Below are 23886 nucleotides of genomic sequence, written 5' to 3'. Positions count from 1 at the left end.
AAAATGCTTCGTGACGTCATCATATTGTTTACTTTAAATGAGATTTAAAGTAAGACACTTTATGACATCATCATATTATTTACTCTAAATGATATTTACAATAAGGTGCTTTTTGACGTCATATTATTTACTATAGCTGAGATTTACAGCAAGACGCTTAAATCGTCATCATAATATTTACTAGAAATTATATTTACAGTAAGACACTTTATGACGTCATCATATTATTTACTACAGATGAGATTTACAGTAAGACGCTTTATGACATCATCATATTATTTACTATCTAGTCCAGTGTGTGGTGTAGACTCTGTTACTCTGTCGTGGTTATAGATTACAAGCTATCTTTGTACATGTATATTTATGTACTTTCTTACCTGCTAGATGTCAGTAGATGTGTTCGACTGATATTTTAACTCTGTAGTCCACATTACTTTGCCTGATTAATAAAAAATACAATAAAAGTAATCCACAAAAACTGGTCACCGCCTCCCGTTGAAACCACTGGAATGTGGACTGAGTGATGCGATCAAGATCCAGTGAGGCATCGGAAATATAGAAGCTGTGTAATGGTAATTACTCACAAAAAAACCACAATGTTTTTCGTATTTCATGGAAAGATAACTTAGTGAAAATGTAATCCAAAGAAAAAACTCAACAAATAAATGACGTAAATGCGACTGTCATCATAAATGGACGTGAATACGTCATAATTGACGTATACAAGACAGAAAGTTACCATGTTATTATTATTATTATTATTATTATAGGAGATAAAATGCTATATATACAGACTTGGATGTGTTTCTCATGGGAATATTATCAAAAATGTTTTTATTTTCTCCACAGCAGTTCACATTAACAGATCAACAATCCATAATAATCTGGATGAATTTGCTGAATCTAATCCCAGAAATAATTAAGTATTGATTAATAAATATCTGATCAGGATCATTGGACTATGCATACACTATGGACTACTGATCTATTGACTACTGATTTCAGGACTTGATCAGACACTAAGGTAGCTTGAAACTCCTTCAAAGTTGGTAAATGCAGCAAAACAGACCTGGAACCTTGGAAATCTTGTGAAAGAGCTCTTTCCAAACCTGGAACCCTGGAAATCTTGTGAAAGAGCTGTTTCCAACCCTGGAACCCTGTATTCTGAACATCATTAAGCTCAAATATTATATTATTAACACATTCATTTTAGTCTCCAGGCTCAAGAGCATTCTCACTCGGGCCCCAATACTACTCTGGAACACTCCAGTAGTACTCTGGAACACTCAAGTAGTACTCTGGATTGCCCCAGTACTACTCTGGAATGTCCCAGTAGCACTCTGGAAAACACTAATAGTACTCTGGAACACCCCAGTGGTACTCTGGAACGCCCCAGTAGTTCTCTGGGTGGCCCCAGTACTCTGGAACGCCCCAGTAGTTCTCTGGATGGCCCCAGTACTCTGGAACGCCCCAGTACTCTGGAGCTTTCATACCAGTAGTACTCTGGAGGGCCCAAGTAGTACTCTGGAATGCTTCAGTACTCTGGAATGCCACAGTAGGACTCTGGAATGCTCCTGTGGTACTCTGGAATGTGCCAGTACTCTGGAACACCCCAGTACTCTGGAGCACAACCAGTACTCTGTAACGCCCCAGTACACTGGAACGCCTTGGTTCTCTGTAGCACTAGGTGTACTCTGGAACGTCCCGGTTCTCTGGACCGCCCGGGTTCTCTGGAACGTGCCAGTTTCTGGAATGCCTTAGTACTCTGGAATGCCCCCGTACTCTGGAACGCTCTTGTTCTCTGGAATACCAAAGTACTCTGGAACGACCCAGTACTCCGGAACACCGCCGGGTTCTCTGGAACACCCCAGTACTCTGGAACGCCCCAGTACTCTGGAACACCCCAGTATTATGGAAAGCCCCGGTTCTCTGGAGTGCAACCAGTACTCTGGAACGCCCCAGTTCTCTGGACTGCCCCAGTTCTCTGGAACGCCCCAGTACTCTGGAACACGCCAGTTTCTGGAAAGCCCTAGTAGTACTCTGGAAAGCCCCAGTACTCTGGAACGCTCTTGTACTCTGGAATGCCTAAATACTCTGGAATGACCTGGTTCTCTGGAACGCCCCGGGTTTTCTGGAATGACCCAGTACTCTGGAACACCGCCGGGTTCTCTGGAACGCCCCCAGTACTCTGGAAGGCTCCAGTACTCTGGAACGTCCCAGTACTCTGGAACGCCCCAGTTCTCTGGAGCACAACCAGTACTCTGAAACGACCCGGTTCTCTGGAATGACCCAGTACTCTGGAATGCCACCGGGTTCTATGGAACACACCATTATTCCGGAACGCCCCTGTACTCTGGAACGCCCCAGTACTCTGTCTCTACCCGGTTGTCTGGAATGACCCTGTTCTCTGGAACGTCCCGGGTTCTCTGGAATGACCCAGTACTCTGGAACGCTCCAGTATTCTGGAATGCCCCATTACTCTGGAACGCCCCGGTTCTTTGGATTGCAACCAGTACTCTGGAACGCCGCAGTACTCTGGAACGGCCCAGTATTTCAAAAGCCCTGGCTCTCTGGAGCGCAACCAGTACTCTGGAATGCCCCAGTACTCTGGAATGCCCCAGAACTATGGAACACCCCAGTTCTCTGGAGCGCAAACAACAACTGTGGAATACCTGAGCTATGGAAATCAGAGCTACTATCCCTGTAGAAATGTCGAAATCCAGAATTAAGACTCATTTGTATAGTTAACAAGCATTTGGTTAACCATTGTTCACTGTTAACTCTCATCTCACCCTGCCTTCACCCCTCAGCACTGGTACATGACCTCTGGGTATTAACCCACTGTGTTCTACCCCACCCCCCTGGACCTGATGAGAGCCTGATGAGGACCTGATGAGGGCCTGATGAGGGCCATATGAGGCCTGATAAGGACCTGATGAGGCCTGATAAGGGCCTGATGATGACCCGATGACGCCTGTAAAAGGCCCTGATGAGGACCTGATGTGGCCCCGATGAGGGCTTGATGAGGAACTGATGAGGGGTTGATGAGAACTGATGAGGACCTGATGAGGACTTGATGAGGACCTGAAGAAGGCCTGACGAGGACCTGATGAGGACTTGATGAGACCCTGATGAGGACCTGATGAGGGCTTGATAAAGACCTGATGAGGGGCTGATGAGGACTGATGAGGACCTGATGAGGACTTGATGAGGACCTGATAAGAACCTGATGAGGACTTGATAAGGACTTGATGAGGACCCGAAGAAGGCCTGATGAGGACATAATGAGGACCTGATGAGGGCCTGATGAGGACCTGATGAGGACTTGATGAGGACCTGAAGGCGTCTCTACACCAGCACATCAACTCTCATACTGTCTAGCATTAACATTGCATCGTATAGAAATGCAGTATTCTATGATTTGTCACATTATATTATTATTGTTGATGGTGTTGTCCACTTGGCATCCACTGCAGCCTGGTCATCCTGGACGAGGGATTCCTCCTTCTGTCCCATCTCAAGGTTGATTCTTTTTATCCCAAAGGGTTTTCTTGCAGTTTTTTCTTTGCCTGGATGAGGGTTCAGACTATGAGATGCTGCTGTTGATTTATCTGTGAAATGTGGGTTTGTGAAGCCTTTTGAGACTGTGCTGTGATTAAGGGCTGGAGAAATAAACTTCACTTGACTTGATTATTGATCTATTGACTGTTGATCTATTGACTATTGAAAACTACACCTTTACTTAAAGCCTCAGACAATTCCATTCAGAGCCGCAAGAGGGCGCCGTGGTCCACATTATTTTTTTTTTCCTTTTACTGATCTGCAACCCAACCTTGCAGCTAGAACTCATATACATATATATACATGCATACCTGTGTGTGTATATATATATATATATATATATATATATATATACACATACATACATACATACATACACTGTATGTTTATATATTTATATATACAGTCTACAGTTCTTCAGTGAGTACCTCCTGTCCTAACCTACAATTACTTAGCACCACCTTGCAGTATTTATTGTTACACCAATGTTGTTGTTACACTAATCTCTGTCGCAATGTAGCTTGAATGTTATTCTCCCTTGTAAGTCGCTTTGGATAAAAGCGTCTGATAAATGACTAAATGTAAATGTAAATGTAAATGTCTACAATATATATTAGATGGGTGGATAGATAGAAAAACTATTATTTAATCAATAAAACAAAGCTGACTTTTCCCTGAAACAGGAAGTCGCTGAAGAAACAGGTAAATGAAAACAACGTTGTTTTGTTTGTGTTTATTTATTTCTAATGTGTTTTTAATCTTTCAACAAAGTCATATTAGTCACTACTATGTTAGATTGATTTCCCTTCGACTACTGAGAGCTCAAACAGGCTGGCCACGCCCCCTGCTGGGCAACCAAAATAAGGGGATTTTAAATATAAGGTGATTTAAAAAAAATAAACGGATTAAAACAATAAGGTGATTTAAAATATAAGGTGGTTTAAAGATAAGGGGATTTAAACAATAAAGTGATTTAAGATATAAGGTGATTTTAAGATAAGGGAATTTAAACAATCAGGTGATTTCAAATAAAAGGGGATTTAAAAGATAAGGGGATTTAAAGGGTAAGGTGATTTAAATAAGAGGATTTAAAAGATAAGGGGAATTAAAATTTAAGGGGATTTAAAAGATAAGGGGATTTAAACTATAAGGGGATTTAAAATATAAGGGGATTTAAAAGATAAGGTGTACAATGAATATGTTTAAACAATGGAATGTGATCAGATTTTTAAGTCGTCAGAACCTGACACTAGAAGTGATTGCCCAGTTGCCATCAGCTGTTGCTTGTGACAAAATTTGCCAAATTTGATTTGCAGGTTGCTTTATTCCCGTCTGCCAAAGGGAGGGGAGGAGTGGGCGGGGCCTGTATGGGCGGGGCCAGCTGGGTTCGAGCTCTTGCTTGAAAAACACAACATCTCTACTTCTCTATCTGTACAACATCCAACAACACGTTGCTGCCATAAAACATCATAATCAATAATCATCATTAGGAAGGTTTTTCCATCTCAACGGCATCAAACAGACATCACATCAAACGGAAAAATCAAATCAAATCAAAGAAATAAAACTCTAATAAAGGCCTCGATACCGGAAAGTACGTCACCTTCAAGTGGTGCGAGAAGGAGGAGAGGAAGAGGAAAACGAAGAAGAGGATGAAGAAGAAGAAGTATAAGAAGAAGAAGAGGAAGATGGAGAGGAAGAAGAAGAGGATGGAGAGGAAGAAGAGGAAGAAGAGGATGAGGAAGAAGAAGAGGATGGAGCAAAAGAAGAAGAGGAAGAAGAGGAAGAAGAGGATGAGGAAGAAGAAGAGGATGGAGCAAAAGAAGAAGAGGAAGAAGAGGATGGAGAGGAAAGGAAAAAGAGGAAGAAGAAGAGGAAGGAGGAAAAGAAGAGGAAAGAGAGGAAGAAGAGGAAGACGATGAGGATGAGAGGAAGAAGAAGAGGAAGTAGAAGAGGATGGAGAGGAAGAAGAACAGGAAGAAGAGGAAGATGAAGAGGAAGTAGAAGAGGATGGCGAGGAAGAAGAGGAAGAGAAAAAAAAGAGGAAGGAGAAGAAAAGGAAAGAGAGGAAGAAGAGGATGGAGAATAAGAATAAGAATAGGAATAAGATGAGGATGGAGAGGAAGTAGAAGAGGAAGGAGAAGGAGAAGAGGAAAGAGAGGAAGAAGAAGAGGAAGTAGAAGAGGATGAGGGGAAGAAGAGCAAGAAGAGGGAGGAGGAGGAGAGGGAAGAGAGGAAGATGAGGAAGAAGAAGGATAGAGAGGTAGAGGAAAAGGAAGAAGAGGATGGAGAAGAGGATGGAGTAGAGGAAGAAGAGAAAGAAGAGGAAGGAGGAGAAGAAGAGGAAAGAGAGGAAGAAAACGAGGATGAAGAGGGAGAAGGGAAAGATGAGGATGGAGATAAAGGAGAAGAGGAAGAAGAGGAAGGAGGAGGAGAAGAAGAGGAAAGAGAGGAGGAAGAAGAGGGTGGAGAGGAAGAAGAGAAGAGAATTGAGAGGAAGAAGAAGAGGAAGAAGAAGAGGGTGGAGAGGAAGAAGAGAAGATGATTGAGAGGAAGAAGAATATGAAAAGGAGGAAGGAGGAAAAGAGGATTGAGAGGGAGAAAAAGAGGAAGAAGAGGAAGAAGAAGAGGATGGCGAAAAAGAGGGGGAGAAGAAGAGGAGGAGAAGAGGAAGAAGGAGAAGGAGGAGAAGAACAGGAAGGAGAAGGAGGAGAAGAGGAAGAAGGAGAAGGAGAAGAACAGGAAGAAGGAGGAGAAGAAGAGGAAGAAGGAGAAGAAGAGGAAGAAGGAGAAGGAGAAGAACAGGAAGAAGGAGAAGAACAGGAAGAAGGAGGAGAAGAGGAAGGAGAAGGAGAAAGCCAATCAAATAATCAAAGCCAAAGAAAGGGTGAAGGAGGAAAGAGAGAGAGAGAAGGACCCAACAGCAACCAGAAGTGGTAACCATTGTAACCATGCATTTTGTTGAATGTAGTGATAGTGAAATAATAATAATAATAATATAAATAATACAAATAATACAAATAATAATAATAATAATAATCCATATTTCAACATTCTTACTTGTTGGCCAAACCTGGTTGCCCGGGGCGACGGGGCAACGGCGGTGAACGGTTTTATTTTAGCGTCCAACGGACATTTTGGATCAAACTCTTTGGTTTGATAACTATGAGTCATAACTCATAATCATAATTATTACACATGCCAATGCTGCTCTACCAACACTGGATCAATGTTAAAGATTGTGATGCCGATTGCTGTGGTGGACTCTTCGTGGCCAGCAGGGGGCGCAGTGTGGAGGAATATATTGAAGTGTGCATTTTGTACATACAGTACGTCTCTCCTGTGCCCTCGTTTCTGAAAGAGGGATGATTAAAGGTGCAGATGAAGAAGGGGTGAGAGAGAGAGAGAGAGAGAGAGAGGAAGCAGATACGGACTAAGTGCTTTTGGTGACTTTCACAACCAGGAAGTGCTTGCGACAGAAGGCACGGTGGCGTTGACAGTAGTTGTTGCGCGACAGCACTAGGGGGACGTCCACCAAGAGAGAAACCAAACGCAAGGTGCTCGAAACCAACATGAACACATGACCACAAACTACGTTAGAAAGTTGCTAAGAAAGTTCGTAAGGCGGCGTCCCGATTGGCCGCGTGTCAGACCTGGCGGCGTCCCGATTGGCCGCACATCGGACCAGGCCGCGTCCCGATTGGCCGCTCGTCGGACCAGTCACCGTTCCATCGGCGGATCAACAGCCGGCGCTGCGTCCGATCAAGGACGAGGCCTTGGGAAAGCCAGAACTGCTGCTGGGAAAGTGCACTAAGATAAGAGAGCGGTCACCACGGCAACACAGTGGCTCACAACATCAGTGGTGAACAAAGTTCCCGACATGTATGACTCCTCTCTCTGTTACATATCAAAAATACCAATGCAATAGCGCCCCCCAGTGGATCGGACTCTCGCTCAATGTTGACGGAGAAGAAACAAAATGGTGGAGCTTCCTGTTTCATTTCTCGGATCTTCGTGTTTGTGTTCAAGACTAGTACTGCTACTAGAACTAGTACTAGTATATATGTACAAGTAGTACTCGTAATACTACGAGTACTATTCGTTATTACTTCTGTGGGTCTTAATGTGTTTACATTTGAATGGTCTTGTGGTGTAAGGTCTGGCAGGAAGGGGCGCTAGTGAGTCGGAAACACAGATTTGCGAGTTTCCTGGAATGGAGCGTGATCCAGGCGCGTTGGCGACATAACGCGAAACTACGGGACACGCTTTTATTGTGGAAATGAGATGTTATTCCACAGTGTTTGAGGCAAATAGTGCATCAGCTTTAGGGTTTGAGTTTCCGACGTCTGGGACGAACGAGAGGAAAGGAAGAAAAACATGTTGGATAAAGGAAAAGAAAGAACGACAAAATTCTACTTTGGGACTGAAACCTTGCACAGTGCTCTGCAGACATTCCAACATCAGTATTATTATTATTCATATTCAGAATGCATCTTAAAATAAACATAAAAAGGTTTTTTTCTGTTTTTTTCTTTCTTTCTTTTTCTTTGTTTTCTTTCGTTCTTTACAAAAGCTACACATGTTCTACTGGGAAGTCTATCAACGTGTTAGTGTTTTAACCCTTTCTCTACCAGTGTCTTCTTTGCTTCAAAACAAAAAGAAGAGAAGGAATCTACTCCTTTTTCAGTCCATGTCCTTCCTTCAATCTTCTCTCTATTTTGAATAGAGAGAAGGATGAAAGGTGAGGAGTTTCAGTGCCTCCTGCAGATGATTGTTTCTAGAACGCGGCAGCACCACCGGTCGTTCCACTGTAAACACTGATTCGGAGCCAGGACATTCCAGGACAATCCAGGATGTTCCAAGACATTCCAGGATGTTCTAGGAATGATTCAGGATGTTCCAGGACATTCCAGGATATTCCAGGAGCATCCAAGGACATTTCAGGACGTTCCAGGACATTCCAGGAGCATCCAAGGACATTCTAGGATGTTCCAGGACTTTCCAGAACAATTCGGAAATGTTCCAAGATTTTCCAGGATGTTCCAGGACATTCCAGGACGTTGAAGAACATTCTTCCTCTTTATCGTCCGTTTGTTCGGCGACTGAACGATTGAACTATTCACAAAACACTAAAACCACTTGTGTCCAATATAGTTAAATCTTTAAAAACTGTATATTCAGATAAAATGTCTCCCTCACAGACGTTTATGAACAGCCACGAACCAAAATAAACTAACAACAAAAGAACAAAGGAATCACTTTCTGCTTCTCTTCTGGTTTCACTTTTCAAACCACGAAAAAACCTTGAGGAGCTTCTTCTCCTGGAAAAGCTCCTGGAATAAACTGTCCTCTTGGCTTCCTCCATCTTGACCTCGACCTGACCAGAAATGGCCGTTTGGGGGTCTCCAACCACCCGTTGGTCAATGTGCAGTCCATCTGCTGGCTTTAGCGGTAACAGTACAGTCATCAGGGATGGAAGGTTCCAGTGTAAGAAATGCTGTACAATCCAGAACCTTCTGGGACAATCTTGGACAGAGGGCAACTTAGCATTATCTTCAGTGTTAGCTTAGCATTAGCCCTCTTTGGGTGGAGATCTGGTGGGGGAGGGTAAACAAAACTAGAAGGCCAAAAAACTGCATTGATCGTGTTAAGTCATCAAGGTTAAGGAGGAGGGAGGAGCAGACGAACAAGATGAGAACAGGAAGTTGTTTTGGGGACATGGAGCACATGTGGCGGCAGCGCTAATTTCAACCTTCATTCGCTCCTTAAAGCTTCGTCGGTCTCTTGTTTCCGTCACTGGGAGAAGAGGATGTGACTGTGGATCCAGTTGGGTTCCGGGGGTACCGTACAGGGGTTGTGATCCGACTACAGTACTCCAACCTTCCTTCTGATGTCAGACGTAGTTTTCCAGAACCCCTTCGTCATCTCGTATCCGGGACTCGGAGCCCAGGGAGGGGGACTGCTCCGGCCCCGGTGAATCCCCTGGACTGCTGGTCTCCTCTGCAGCCCCCAGCTCTTCCTCCACCTCCTCTTCCTGCTCCTCCTCCTCATCGCCCTTCAGGTTCTCCTCGCAGGCCGGGTCTTCGGTGAAGCTCCTGGCCCGGGCGGAGGCCTGGTGGTAGAGCATGCTCTCCAGGGGCTCTGAGAGGTCTTCAGAGAACCCGTTGTGGATCTGGTTTCTGGTCGAGGCCCATTCCGCCATCAGTTCCTGGTCCTCAGCCTGGCTCACATACCTCCATATGGCCATGGGGTCGGGGTCTGGATGGTCCACCCGTGGCTGAGGGGGCTTTGGGGGTCTGCCTTCCTCCAGGGCAGCCAAGGAGCCTCTTTTCCGCCTGGACTTACTGGTGTGGTTGACCTGGAGGTGCATGGCCATTAGTTCCGTGGAGGAAGTGCGGAAGGGACAGAACAAGCACTGATTCAGGGTGTCCTCTCCACTGATGGCACCCCCTCCATCAACACAACCCGGCATCCCGTCCTCCTCCATCCCCCCAGGACTAGGGGAGGGGCGGCGGGACAGGTCGAGGGGTTCGAATCCGCGCCCTTGGGTGGAAGACCCTGACGCGTCCTTGTCGCTCCCATTGGAGGGGTGAACCATGCGGCTTGTGGTGAGGGGCTTGCGACGGGACACCTTGGGGGTCTTTGGTGGTGGGGACTCCCTGATCCAGCCTCCATCTACCATGCCGCCTTGGTAGAGGGCCCCCATGACCCCAGACAGGTACCTGTACTGGGTTTCCAGGTCCACCTCCCTCAGGGCGGTCAGGGCCTTCTGGTGCTCCCGCTCATTCAGCAGCCCCAGGACCCAGGGCTGCTGGCGGTACCTGGAGGACGACGACTCCGTCGGGCCGTCGGACCCTGGAGCGTGGCCCGGAGATCGGCGCTGCTTGGCCAGGGCATCCCCGCGAGCTGTGGCCCCGGAGCCCAGGCTGTGGAGGCTGGAACCCAGGCTTGTGGAGGAGCTGCTAGAGGAGGTGGAGGAGGAGGTGGACTGGGCATTGCGCTGCTCCCGATGGTGTCTCTGCAGGTGGTACTTGAGGGAACCCGACTGGGTCCCAGCGTAGTCACAGTGGGGACACTTGTAGGGTCTCTCACCTAGAGGAAAGGGAGAGTGGACAGGTTTTACTACATCACACATACATCCAAAGAGTAAGATCTGGAATAGAGCAGGGGTTCTCAACCTGGAGTCCAGGGACTCCCAGGAGGTCCTTGCAGAGGCTCCAGGAGGTCCTCACTACATTAACTTAACTGTTGTTTCATTGAAATTAGAGGAAGTCCAGTAATGACTGTTTGGACCCTAGTTTCAAATCAGATATCATGATAAAAATATTGATCTCAGACTGGATCTGATCAAATGGGGGGGGTAGCCTAATGAGGGTCAAACTGAGACTCCTGGATGTGCAGGAGGATCAGGATTTAACTAAGTTTGAGCTTGATTTGAAGAAAAGCTTAAAAATCAGTTTGTTAAAATTGAGGTTTGCTTATTGTTGCTTATCAATCTATATTTATTTATGTATACACTTTTATTATCTCTGTTATTTTTAAACTTTCTGTATTTGTTTGAACTCTTCTCATGGAGACAGGACTTCTAATGGTTGACTTTAATGTCCTTAACATGAGAATTGTATTTATTTTATCCATTTTAAACGATTGTCTTTGATCTGGGAAGTACATTGTAACCTCTGTTTTGTGCAATATAAATAAAATATTATTATTATTATTATAATTATCATTGTTATTATTATTATTATTATTGATATTGTTATTATTATTATTATTATTATTATTATTATTATAGGATAGTGATTGTTTTCTCATGTTTCTCATTTGCTGTGGTGCCTCCACCTGCAGGTGTCTGTGTTTCATCAGGGATTTCTGAACAGGAAAAGCTCAACAAAAGTAAGTAAAGTAAGTAAAACAACACCGTAATAACACTGTATGTACACACACACACACACACGCGGGGGGGGGGGTTTAGATGAAACTATTTTATTTTTTCTTTGTCGATTTGGAAAATAATAACTCAGTTTGTTACAGTTTAATATATATATATATATATATATATATATTTATATATATATATATATATATATATATATATAAATAACATAACTCTACGCCTGCTGTTGTATAATCCTGAACATGTGACATGTCTCGGGTGCAACGTGAGATCTACAAAGCATATGGATGATGCGTGTGATGTATGACCGGCGGGTCCTGATATGTAACCTACAGAGCGGCTCCTGATGTGTAACCTACAGAGGGGCTCCTGATATGTAACCTACAGAGCGGCTCCTGATGTGTAACCTACGGAGCGGCTCCTGATGTGTGACCTACGGAGCGGCTCCTGATATGTAACCTACAGAGGGGCTCCTGATGTGTGACCTACGGAGCGGCTCCTGATATGTAACCTACAGAGGGGCTCCTGATGTGAGACCTACGGAGCGGCTCCTGATGTGTGACCTACGGAGCGGCTCCTGATATGTAATCTACAGAGCGGCTCCTGATGGGAGACCTACGGAGCGGCTCCTGATGGGAGACCTACGGAGCGGCTCCTGGTGTGAGACCTAAGGAGCGGCTGCTGATGTGTGACCTACAGAGTGGCTCCTGATGTGTGACCTACGGAGCGGCTCCTGATGTGAGACCTACGGAGCTACGTCATGTGTGAATTTTCAAGATTCAAAAGGTTTATTCATCACGTACACATATACATACATGTACATACTTCCATACATATATGCAGTGAAATGTCAAGAATGTGAGACCTACAGAGCGGCTCCTGATGTGTGATGTGAGACCTCCAGAGCGGCTACTGATGTGTGACCTACAGAACAGCTCCTGGTGTGTGACCTTCAAAGCGGCTCCTGATATGAGACCTAAAGCGTGGCACCTCATGTGTGAGCTACAGACCAGAGCAGCTTGTCATGTGTGATTGTGAGACCTACAGAGCTGCTCCTGATGTATGATGAGCACACAGCACAAACACACAACACACAGCACACAACACACAGCACACATCATACAGCACACAGCACACATCATACAACGCACAGCACACAGCACACAACACACAACACACAGCACAGAGCACACAACACACAGCACACATCATACAGCACACATCATACAACGCACAGCACACAGCACACAACACACAACACACAACACACAGCGCACATCATACAACACACAGCACACAGCACACAACACACGGCACACAACATACGGTACACAACACACAGCACACAACACACAGCACAAAACACATAGCACACAACACACAGAACACAACACACAGCATAAACACAGCACACAAGACACAGCACACAACAAATAGCACACAACACAAGGCACACAACACACAACACACAGCACACAAATTTGGTTATTACAGTTATTACATAGTTATATTTATATTCATCATAAAATGTAAACCTTACAATAAGTAATAACCACTGCGCTTTGTAGGTAAGTACAGTGAGTACTAGGTTACTACAGTGAGAACACACAGCACACATCATACAACGCACAGCACACAGCACATAGCACACAACACACAGAACACAACACACAGCATAAACACAGCACACAAGACACAGCACCCAACAAATAGCACACAACACAAGGCACACAACACACAACAAACAACACACAGCAAACAGCACACAAATTTGGTTATTACAGTTATTACATAGTTATATTTATATTCATCATAAAATGTAAACCTTACAATAAGTAATAACCACTGCGCTTTGTAGGTTAGTACAGTGAGTACTAGGTTACTACAGTGAGAACACACAGCACACATCATACAACGCACAGCACACAGCACACAACACACAGCACACATCATACAATGCACAGCACACAGCACACAACACACAGCACACATCATACAACGCACAGCACACAACACACAGCACACATCATACAACGCACAGCACACAACACACAACACAGAATATACAACACAAAACATACAACACACAAAACACAGCACACACAGCACATAACACAGAACGCACAGCACACAACACACGGCACACAACACATAGCACACAACACACGGCGCACAACACACAGCACAGAAGACAAAACATACAGCACAAAACATACAACACACAACAAAAACACATAGCACACAACACAGCACACAACACAACAAACAACACGACACAGGACAAAACACATCAACACATAAGATCCACATTTGGTTATTACAGTTATTACATAGTTATATTTATATTCATCATAAAATGTAAACCTCACAATAAGTAATAACCACTGCGCTTTGTAGGTTAGTACAGTGAGTACTAGGTTACTACAGTGAGAACACACAGCACACATCATACAACGCACAGCACACAGCACACAACACACAGCACACATCACACAGCACACATCATACAATGCACAGCACACAACACACAGCACACATCATACAACGCACAGCACACAGCACACAACACACAGCACAGAATATACAACACAAAACATACAACACACAAAACACAGCACACACACAGCACATAACACAGAACACACAGCACACAACACACGGCACACAACACATAGCACACAACACACGGCGCACAACACACAGCACACAGCACACGGCACAACACACGGCGCACAACACACAGCACAGAACACAAAACATACAACATACAGCACAAAATATACAACACACAACACAAACACACAGTACACAACACACAGAACACAACACAACAAACAACACGACACAGAAACAAAACACATCAACACATAAGATCAACATTTAGTTATTACAGTTATTACATAGTTATATTTATATTCATCATAAAATGTAAACCTCACAATAAGTAATAACCACTGCGCTTTGTAGGTTAGTACAGTGAGAACTAGGTTAGTACATAATGCGGTCTAACAGCTATGGAAGTTCAGTGTGAAAACATGGCGATTCAGGGTCGTTCTGTCCAGACCTTGGTTCTGGTCCGGGAACTGGTCCTGGAACTCACCGGTGTGGACCCGAAGGTGGACCTTGAGGTGGTGGGACGAGCGGAAGGCCTTCCCACAGTAGGGACAGTCCTTCACCCCGGAGCCTCGGACTCGCTCCCTGCTGGACCCCAAGGTGGCGGACCCCGCCACCAAGCCATTCTCCCCTGCAGGGAGAGGAAACAACTGTCAGATACTGGTTATATTGGTCCTACCACAGGACAACAACATAGTGTCCACGCAGCTTAACGCCAGAGACAATTAAAGTATTTGCTGTGAACACTGAGCATGTGTTTTGGTATCAAGGAGCATGCCAGCCAGACTCTGAAGGCTCAAAGCTAAATGCTAAAGCTAACCATTCTTATGAGCTGGTTACATTTATGTTTCGGGGTATTCACTGGGAAGTTACTTGTTTCAGGCTTAATACACCTTGCCTGTAGGACAGTATGATCTACCGTGGAGGCTGGAGATCACAGAGTTGAGTCCGGCTGCTTCCGCTTGTTTTCCTGCACTCTGCAGTTTGGCCTCCAAGTGGACTTCACCGCTGACTCTTCCTCCTCTCACAGAGGCGCTCCCCTCTTCCCCGCCGGCACCACCTTTTTGGGGCCTCTGGCTGTGGACCCGAGCGTGGACCACAACCTGCTGGAGGCTCCGGAACAGCTTTCCACAGTCAGGGCACTCCCAGGGCCCTCCACTGTCCCCAGGGGCTATTGAAAGTGCCTCCTGCCTTGGGTCCAGGCCTCCCAGGTATGCTCGGACTTGGTCGGCCTCTCCAGTCACAGAGCTGCGAGCTGGGCCTCGCTGGCCCTGCTGCTGGCTCCTCTGCTGCTGCTGCTGCTGCTGCTGCGCCGCCAACAGGCTGCGCGCCACCAGCTGCCACATGGCAACCTGCTCGCCGCCGTCAGACACCGCCATTTGCCCTGACCCGCCTCCTCTACCTCCTGCCCCTCTTCCTGGGTCCCTTGATCCTGAGCTTCCACCACTGTTGTTTCCCATCTCTGCGACCTGGGCCACGGCCTGGAGCCTCTCCATGCAGCTGGCCCCGACCCCTTCACCGGGCAACCCCAAGTAGCCGAGGATAGCCGACTTGTTGGAGCCCAGCCCACCTCGACTTCCACAGTCCCTCTCTGTCCTTCCTCGGCCCCCTTTCCCTCCTCCTCCTCCACCTCCACGCTGGGCAAGAAGGAGGCTGGAGTAGAGGGCATTGAGGGACTGATTGCTCTTGGCCTGTTGCTCAGCCCCCACGGGCACACCGAGGCCCCCCAGCCCAGCTTTCAGCCCAAGCTTGTTGAGGTGAACCTTCATGTGGTTCTTGAGGAACCAGGGTTCCTTGAAGCCACGGCCGCAAACCTGGCACTTGTGGTCCAGGGAGTCCTTGTGCTTACGCATGTGGCCCTTCAGGAACCACGACTGGGTGAAGCGCTGTCCGCAAGTGTCGCAGCGGAATGCCGGCAGAGTGACGGACCCAGCCACCGCGGTGGCTGCCACCATCTGCGGCATGCTGGGGGTCGGCGTCGGTGTGGGGGTGGGCACAGGAGTGTCAGGGGAAGCGAGGACGGGCCTGGAGCCATAGGCAGGAGGCACTGCAGTGGACTGAGGGGAGGGGTGGCACTCCTGCAGGTGGGCCGCCAGGCGCTCCTCCTGGCTGGCAGAGAAGGGGCACAATGTGCACTTGTACGGGTTGTGTAGGATGCGAACGTGGCGCGCCAACTCTGACGCCGTGCGGAACTTTCCTTTGCAGGCGTGGCAGCGGAAGGTGGAGGCAGAGGGAGCCGGGGCTACCTCCCCTTCGGGCGGCGCACTGGAGTTGTACGGCAGCATCAGGGAGACTGGGTCATCTGTCAGAGGGGGGGTCAAGCTCTCGCTCAGCAGGAAATTCTGGTTCTTGTCCGGTAGAAGCCCATCATCCGGACCCTTAAGCTGCTCCCCGTCGGGGTCCTCCTCGTCTCCCAGATGCTGTGTGAGGGACCCGGGCAGCGGGCGCTGGTTCTGCTGGCTGCGGGGGTGGTGGTGGTTCTGGGTGAGGTCCTTATGGTTCTGCTGGACCTTGAGGTGCTGATGTGTTGGGGGAAGCCTGGCCCGGTACAGTGCCGTGGCCCGCCGGTCCCGGTCCAGACTGTGGGCCCGGGCGTGGAGGGATAGAATACTCTGAAAGCGGAATCTCTTCCCACACACGTGGCAGGGGAACCGGAGGGCAGGGCCTGATGACGCCCCGCCTACTGCCGGCAGCCCCCCGCCCAAAGAGTCCTTCTGGAACAGCTGCAGGTCTAGCTCGTCGCCGCAGCCGCCGCTCTGCCCAGAGGACAGCGCCAACTCCAGGGCCCCAAACCCGGGCAACGGAGCCAAGGGCGTGGCCGGGGGGCTGCACCCAGTCTCCGGACCCCCGCTGCCCGGGAAGAGAGCCACGGCTGGGGTGGGGGACTGAGGGACGCCCTCCACCCCGTCCTCATCGCCCCCCTGGTCCTCCTCTTCCGCCCCCTCATCATGAAGGTCCTGGTCCTGGTCCTGGTCTACAGCGAAGGGAGAGAGGGGGAAGTAAGGGGTGGTGTCGCTGCTGCGTGGGGAGGCTTCCGGGCTGTTGAGGGGCAGCTCCAGGGAACTAGAGGGGGGCGGGGGGCGGGTCAGAGGGGGCGAGGTCCGAGGGGGCGAGGTCCGGGTTCGAGGCGGTGAGGCCCAAGGGGGTGAGGCCCGGGGACTCTGATCCAGGGACGGCAGCGTTGGGGGAGACGGGGGAGGATCAGAGGACAGAGCCAGCACACACTCTGGAGGAGAATCCATTCTCTGGGGGGAAGGGAAATACACACAAAAAGCAATAAGGAATATGAAAAAAGAGAGAAAGAAAGAGGTGGTGAAGTATTTCCATGTTTTGAACAAATCATTTTAGTAAAGTTATCAAACAACCTTCATCAGATCTCTCTTATGGATTTCAATGAATAATAAGTGGAAACAGGAAGTAAGAGACTAGAAACAGGAAGTAAGAAGTCAGAGACTGGAAAATGGAAGTATAGTATATAAACATTATAATTTCTGTAGTTTATGTTCTATACATCAGGACTGACCAGCAGGGGGTTATGTATATTATAATTTACATAGTTTAGAAGAAGATACAGTTTATATATTATACACCAGGACTGACCAACAGAGGGTTATGTATATTATATTTTTTATAGTTTATTTATTATACACCAGGACTGACCAGCAGGGGGTTATGTATATTATATTTTATATATTTTACATATTATACACCAGGACTGACCAGCAGAGAGTTATGTATATTATATTTTTTATAGTTTATTTATTATACACCAGGACTGACCAGCAGGGGGTTATGCATATTATATTTTACATATCTTACATATTATACATTAGGACTGACCAGCAGGGGGTTATGTATATTATATTTTATATATTTTACATATTATACACCAGGACTGACCAGCAGAGAGTTATGTATATTATATTTTTTATAGTTTATTTATTATACACCAGGACTGACCAGCAGGGGGTTATGCATATTATATTTTACATATCTTACATATTATACATTAGGACTGACCAGCAGGGGGTTATGTATATTATATTTTATATATTTTACATATTATACACCAGGACTGACCAGCAGAGAGTTATGTATATTATATTTTTTATAGTTTATTTATTATACACCAGGACTGACCAGCAGGGGGTTATGTATATTATATTTTACATATCTTACATATTATACATTAGGACTGACCAGCAGGGGGTTATGTATATTATATTTTACATATTTTACATATTATACACCAGGACTGACCAGCAGGGGGTTATGTCTATTATATTTTATATATTTTACATATTATATACCAGAACTGACCAGCAGGGGGTTATATAAATTATAATTTATATTGTTTATATATTACAGTATACGCCAGGACTGACCAGCAGGGGGTTATGTATATTATATTTTATATATTTTACATATTATACACCAGGACTGACCAGCATGGGGTTATATATGTTATAATTTATATAGTTGATGTATTCTATACTAGGACTGACCAGCAGGAGGTTATATATATTATAATTTATATGGTTTATATAATATACACCTGGATTGACCAGCAGGGGGTTATATATATATTGTATTTTATATAGTTGACATATTTTGCACCAAGACTGACCAGCAGGGGGTTATATATATTTTAATTTATATAGTTTAAATATTGTACACCAGAACTGACCAGCAGCGGTGGGTAATATATATATTATAATTTATATAGTTGATGTTTTCTATACCAGGACTGACCAGCAGGGAGTTATATCGGGGGATCGGCTCCTGATGGCTGCGTCCGTCGGTGTTTGAATAATTGTAAGTCGCTTTGGATAAAAGCGTCTGCTAAATGTGATATATCAATTTAAATAGTTTAAATATTATGTACCAGGACTGACCAGCAGGGGTTTTTGTTATAATTTATATAGTTTATAAATTATATACCAGCACTGACCAGCAGTGGGTTATATACTGTATATTGTAATTTATATAGTTTAAATAGTACATACTAGGACTGTCCAGCAGGGGGTTATATATGTTAAAGTTTATATAGTTTAAATAGTATATACCAGGACTGACCAGCAGGGGGTTATATACAGTGGGGGAAAGTATTTAGTCAGCCACCAATTGTGCAAGTTCTCCCACTTAAAAAGATGAGAGAGGCCTGTAATTTTCATCATAGCTACACTTCGACTATGAGAGACAAAATGAGGGGAAAGAATCCAGGAAATCACATTGTAGGATTTTTAATGAATTAATTGCTAAATTCCTCGGTAAAATAAGTATTTGGTCACCTACAAACAAGCAAGATTTCTGGCTTTCACAGACCTGTAACTTTTTCTTTAAGAGGCTCCTCTGTCCTCCACTCCTTACCTGTATTAATGCACCTGTTTGAACTTGTTATCAGTATAAAAGACACCTGTCCACAACCTCAAACAGTCACACTCCAAACTCCACTATGGCCAAGACCAAAGAGCTGTCAAAGGACACCAGAAACAAAATTGTAGACCTGCACCAGGCTGGGAAGACTGAATCTGCAATAGTTAAGCAGCTTGTTGAGAAGAAATCAACAGTGGGAGCAATTATTAGAAAATGGAAGACATACAAGACCACTGATAAAGTAACAAAGGCTACCATCAGTAACACACTACACCGCCAGGGACTCAAATCCTGCAGTACTGGAGTGGCCTAGCCAGTCTCCAGATCTCAACCCCATAGAAAATCTTTGGAGGGAGTTGAAAGTCCGTGTTGCCCAGCGACAGCCCCAAAACATCACTGCTCTAGAGGAGATCTGCATGGAGGAATGGGCCAAAATACCAGCAACAGTGTGAAAACCTTGTGAAGACTTAAAGAAAACGTTTGACCTCTGTCATTTCAAACAAAGGGTATATAACAGAGTATTGAGATGAACTTTTGTTATTGACCAAATACTTATTTTCCACCATAATTTGCAAATACATTATTTAAAAATCAGACAATGTGATTTTCTGGATTTTTTTTCTCATTTTGTCTCTCATAGTTGAGGTATACCTATGATGAAAATAACAGGCCTCTCTCATCTTTTTAAGTGGGAGAACTTGCACAATTGGTGGCTGACTACATACTTTTTTGCCCCACTGTATATTGTAATTGATATCGTTTAAATATTACATACCAGGACTGACCAGCGGGGGGTTTTATATCTTGTAATTTATATAGTTTAAATATAATATACCAGGACTGACCAGCAGGGGGTTATGTATCTTATATTTTATATATTTGACATATTATACACCAGGACTGACCAGCATCGGGGTTATGTATCTTATATTTTATATATTTTACATATTATACACCAGGAATGACCAGCATCGGGGTTATGTATCTTATATTTTATATATTTTACATATTATACACCAGGAATGACCAGCATCGGGGTTATGTATCTTATATTTTATATATTTTACATATTATACACCAGGACTGACCAGCATCGGGGTTATGTATCTTATATTTTATATATTTTACATATTATACACCAGGACTGACCAGCAGGGGGTTATATATATTATAATTTATATCGTTTATCTATTACAGTATACAACAGGACTGACCAGCAGGGGGTAATATAAATTATATTTTATATAGTTGATATAGTCTACTCCAGGACTGACCAGCAGGAGGTTATATATATATTGTATTTTATATAGTTTACATATTATGCACCAGGACTGACCAGCAGGGGGTTATATATATTGTAATGTATATAGTTGATGTATTCCATACCAGGACTGACCAGCAGGGGGTTATATATATTTTAATTTATATAGTTTAAATATTGTACACCAGAACTGACCAGCAGCGGTGGGTAATATATATATTATAATTTATATAGTTGATGTATTCTATACCAGGACTGACCAGCAGGGGGTTATATATGTGAAAGTTTATATAGTTTAAATATTATATTCTAGGACTGACCAGCAGGGGGTTATATATGTTATAGTTTATATAGTTTAAATATTATATTCTAGGACTGACCAGCAAGGGGTTATATATGTTATAGTTTATGTAGTTTAAATCTTATATACTCGGACTGACCAGCGGGGGTTATATATGTCATAATTTATATAGTTTAAATATTACATACCAGGACTGACCAGCGGGGGTTATATATATTGTAATTGATATAGTTTAAATAGTATATACCAGGACTGACCAGCAGGGGTTATATATATTGTAATTGATATAGTTTAAATAGTATATACCAGGACTGACCAGCAGGGGTTATATATATTGTAATTGATATAGTTTAAATAGTATATACCAGGACTGACCAGCGGGGGTTATATATATTGTAATTGATATAGTTTAAATAGTATATACCAGGACTGACCAGCGGGGGTTATATATATTGTAATTGATATAGTTTAAATAGTATATACCAGGACTGACCAGCGGGGGTTATATATATTGTAATTGATATAGTTTAAATAGTATATACCAGGACTGACCAGCAGGAATCGTGGTGTTATTCCATTCTTCAGAGCCTCTGTCAGGGGGGGACACTGCTCTGTCACTACTCTGGAAAATGAAAGAAGAACAATTCAACATAACAGCATTTGGATTAAAATATGATTATGAATCTATGACGTATTATGAATATATGACATATTATGAAAACATGAAGTATCATGATTATATGAAGTATTATGAATATATGACGTATAATGAAAATATGAAGTATTATGAATATATAAAGTATAATGAATATATGAAGTATTATGAAAACATGAAGTATTTTGAGAATATGAGCAACAATGAAAATTTGAGGAGTGAATAATTAATATATTAAACGAAGGAATAACAATGTTACTAGTTACTAATTTCTAGCTCCTAGCTGCCACCAGCTAGGCTAGCTGATCCCCTCTGTGGCCATGCACTGGGCTAGCACTGTTAGCATCTAGATGGTGTGAATCTCACAGGAAGCTCGAGAAACAGAAAGCGGAGCGCTCACACTGTGCTCTACAAGAATGAGAGTATACAGTATACACACTGATCAGCCACAACAATAAAGCTCAAGCACAAAATACTGTGTTGTGTACTATATATACTATTATTATATAATACACACACCCTGATCAGCCACAACATTAAAGCTCCACTAATAACACTAATACTGTGCTGTGTACAATATATATACTATTATTATATAATACACACCCTGATCAGCCACAACATTAAAGCTCCACTAATAACACTAATACTGTGCTGTGTACAATATATATACTATTATTATATAATACACACACCCTGATCAGCCACAACATTAAAGCTCCACTAATAACACTAATACTGTGTGGCGCTCCCTCGTGTCCCCATAACAGCTGTGAGGTGGAGGCCTGGGCTCCACCAGACTCTGAAGGTGTCCTGTGGTATCTGGCACCAAGACCTCAGCAGCAGATCCGTTAAAGTCCTGCAAGTTGGCCTCCACCAGGCCTCCACCTCACAGCTGTTATGGGGACACGAGGGAGAGATGATTGTGGACTTTAGGCGAGGATCACAATCGAGGACGCACACCCCCTTGGTGATTAATTGGACTTCTGTCGACAGGGTGAGCAGCTTCAAGTACCTGGGAGTCCACATCACAGAGGACTTAACATGGACCGTACACACAGACACTGGTGGGAAAGGCGAGGCAGCGTCTTTACCACCTCAGGCAGCTGAGGAAATTCCGGGTCTCGGTGAGGATCCTCAAGTCCTTCTACTCTGGAGCAGTGGAGAGCATCCTGACAGGCAACATCACTGTCTGGTTTGGGAACTGTACTGCTCAGGATAGGTGGGCCCTGCAGAGGGTGATGCCTTCAGCTGAACGTACCACTGGAACTACCCTCCCCCCCTTGCAGGAGTTATACACCAGGAGGTGTAGTAGCAGAGCTGTAGGATCATGAAGGATCCTCATCACTCCAACAACGGACTGTTCGAGCTGCTGCGGTCAGACAAGCGCCTCCGCAGTCACACAGCGAGAACAGAGAGACTGAGACGGAGTTTCTTCCCTCAAGCCATCAGAACTGTCAACGCTGACCTCACCAGGGGTCCTAACTGAGCCATGCACTAGGCTCCACTACCTACTGTACTGTATGTAGCATACTGTACCGCATATTGTGTCACTGTTCAGGGTTGTTCGTGATGCCGTATTGCTGCGCCGTACTGTTGTATACTGTGCTGTATTATCCCAAGTACTACCTCACTTTATTCACATGTCACTTTAATGCACATATCTGTATAAACATAATTGCCTATTCCATATACATAAGCATATTCCCTATATCTATTCCATTTTATTTCATTTTATTTTATTGTATTTTATTCTATATATTTTTATTTTATCCTATAAGTATTCGACTTACTGTATTATGTTAAAGGAGTCAGTTAGTTGGTCTATTAGAATTTTTTTTTTCCTAGGACATATTGTGTGTTATCACCGGGTGCGTTGCATTACATTTCACTGCATATATGTATGAAAGTATGTATATGTATGTGACGAATAAACCTCTTGAATCTTGAATCTTGAAAAGTTGGAGGTGGAGCCCCCATGGATCGGACCCTAACCCCGCCCATCCACATGATGTAGAAGAAAAGGTGATTCATGAGACCTCCACCTTCTTCCATTGCTCCATGGTTCAGTTGTGACGCTCACGTGTCCATTGTAGGTGCTTTCAGGGGTGGACAGGGGTCAGCATGGACACTGTGAGCTCCCATACGCAGCAAGCTGCCATGCACTGTGTGTTCTACACCTTTCTATCATAGCAACATTCACTGTTTCAACACTTTGTGCT

At 44.6% G+C, this 23886-nt stretch overlaps 1 protein-coding gene across 1 annotated transcript; it reads right to left on the bottom strand.

The window, feature by feature from the left end:
* Nucleotides 1–2799: 2799 nt before the first annotated feature.
* znf219 (zinc finger protein 219) lies at nt 2800–17313 on the bottom strand (the record flags this gene model as incomplete). The annotated part of the gene is made up of 6 exons (XM_080023623.1): nt 2800–3270; nt 7215–7371; nt 8865–9004; nt 9461–10653; nt 14559–14702; nt 14991–17313. 6 exons carry the CDS (start codon nt 17311–17313, stop codon nt 2800–2802), a joined length of 4428 nt encoding a protein of 1475 aa, XP_079879749.1.
* Nucleotides 17314–23886: the final 6573 nt, after the last annotated feature.

The sequence above is a fragment of the Zeus faber genome (genome assembly GCF_960531495.2).
Source record: "Zeus faber genome assembly, chromosome: 22".
NCBI lineage: Eukaryota > Metazoa > Chordata > Actinopteri > Zeiformes > Zeidae > Zeus > Zeus faber.
This window is presented reverse-complemented; position numbering and strand designations above follow the sequence as displayed.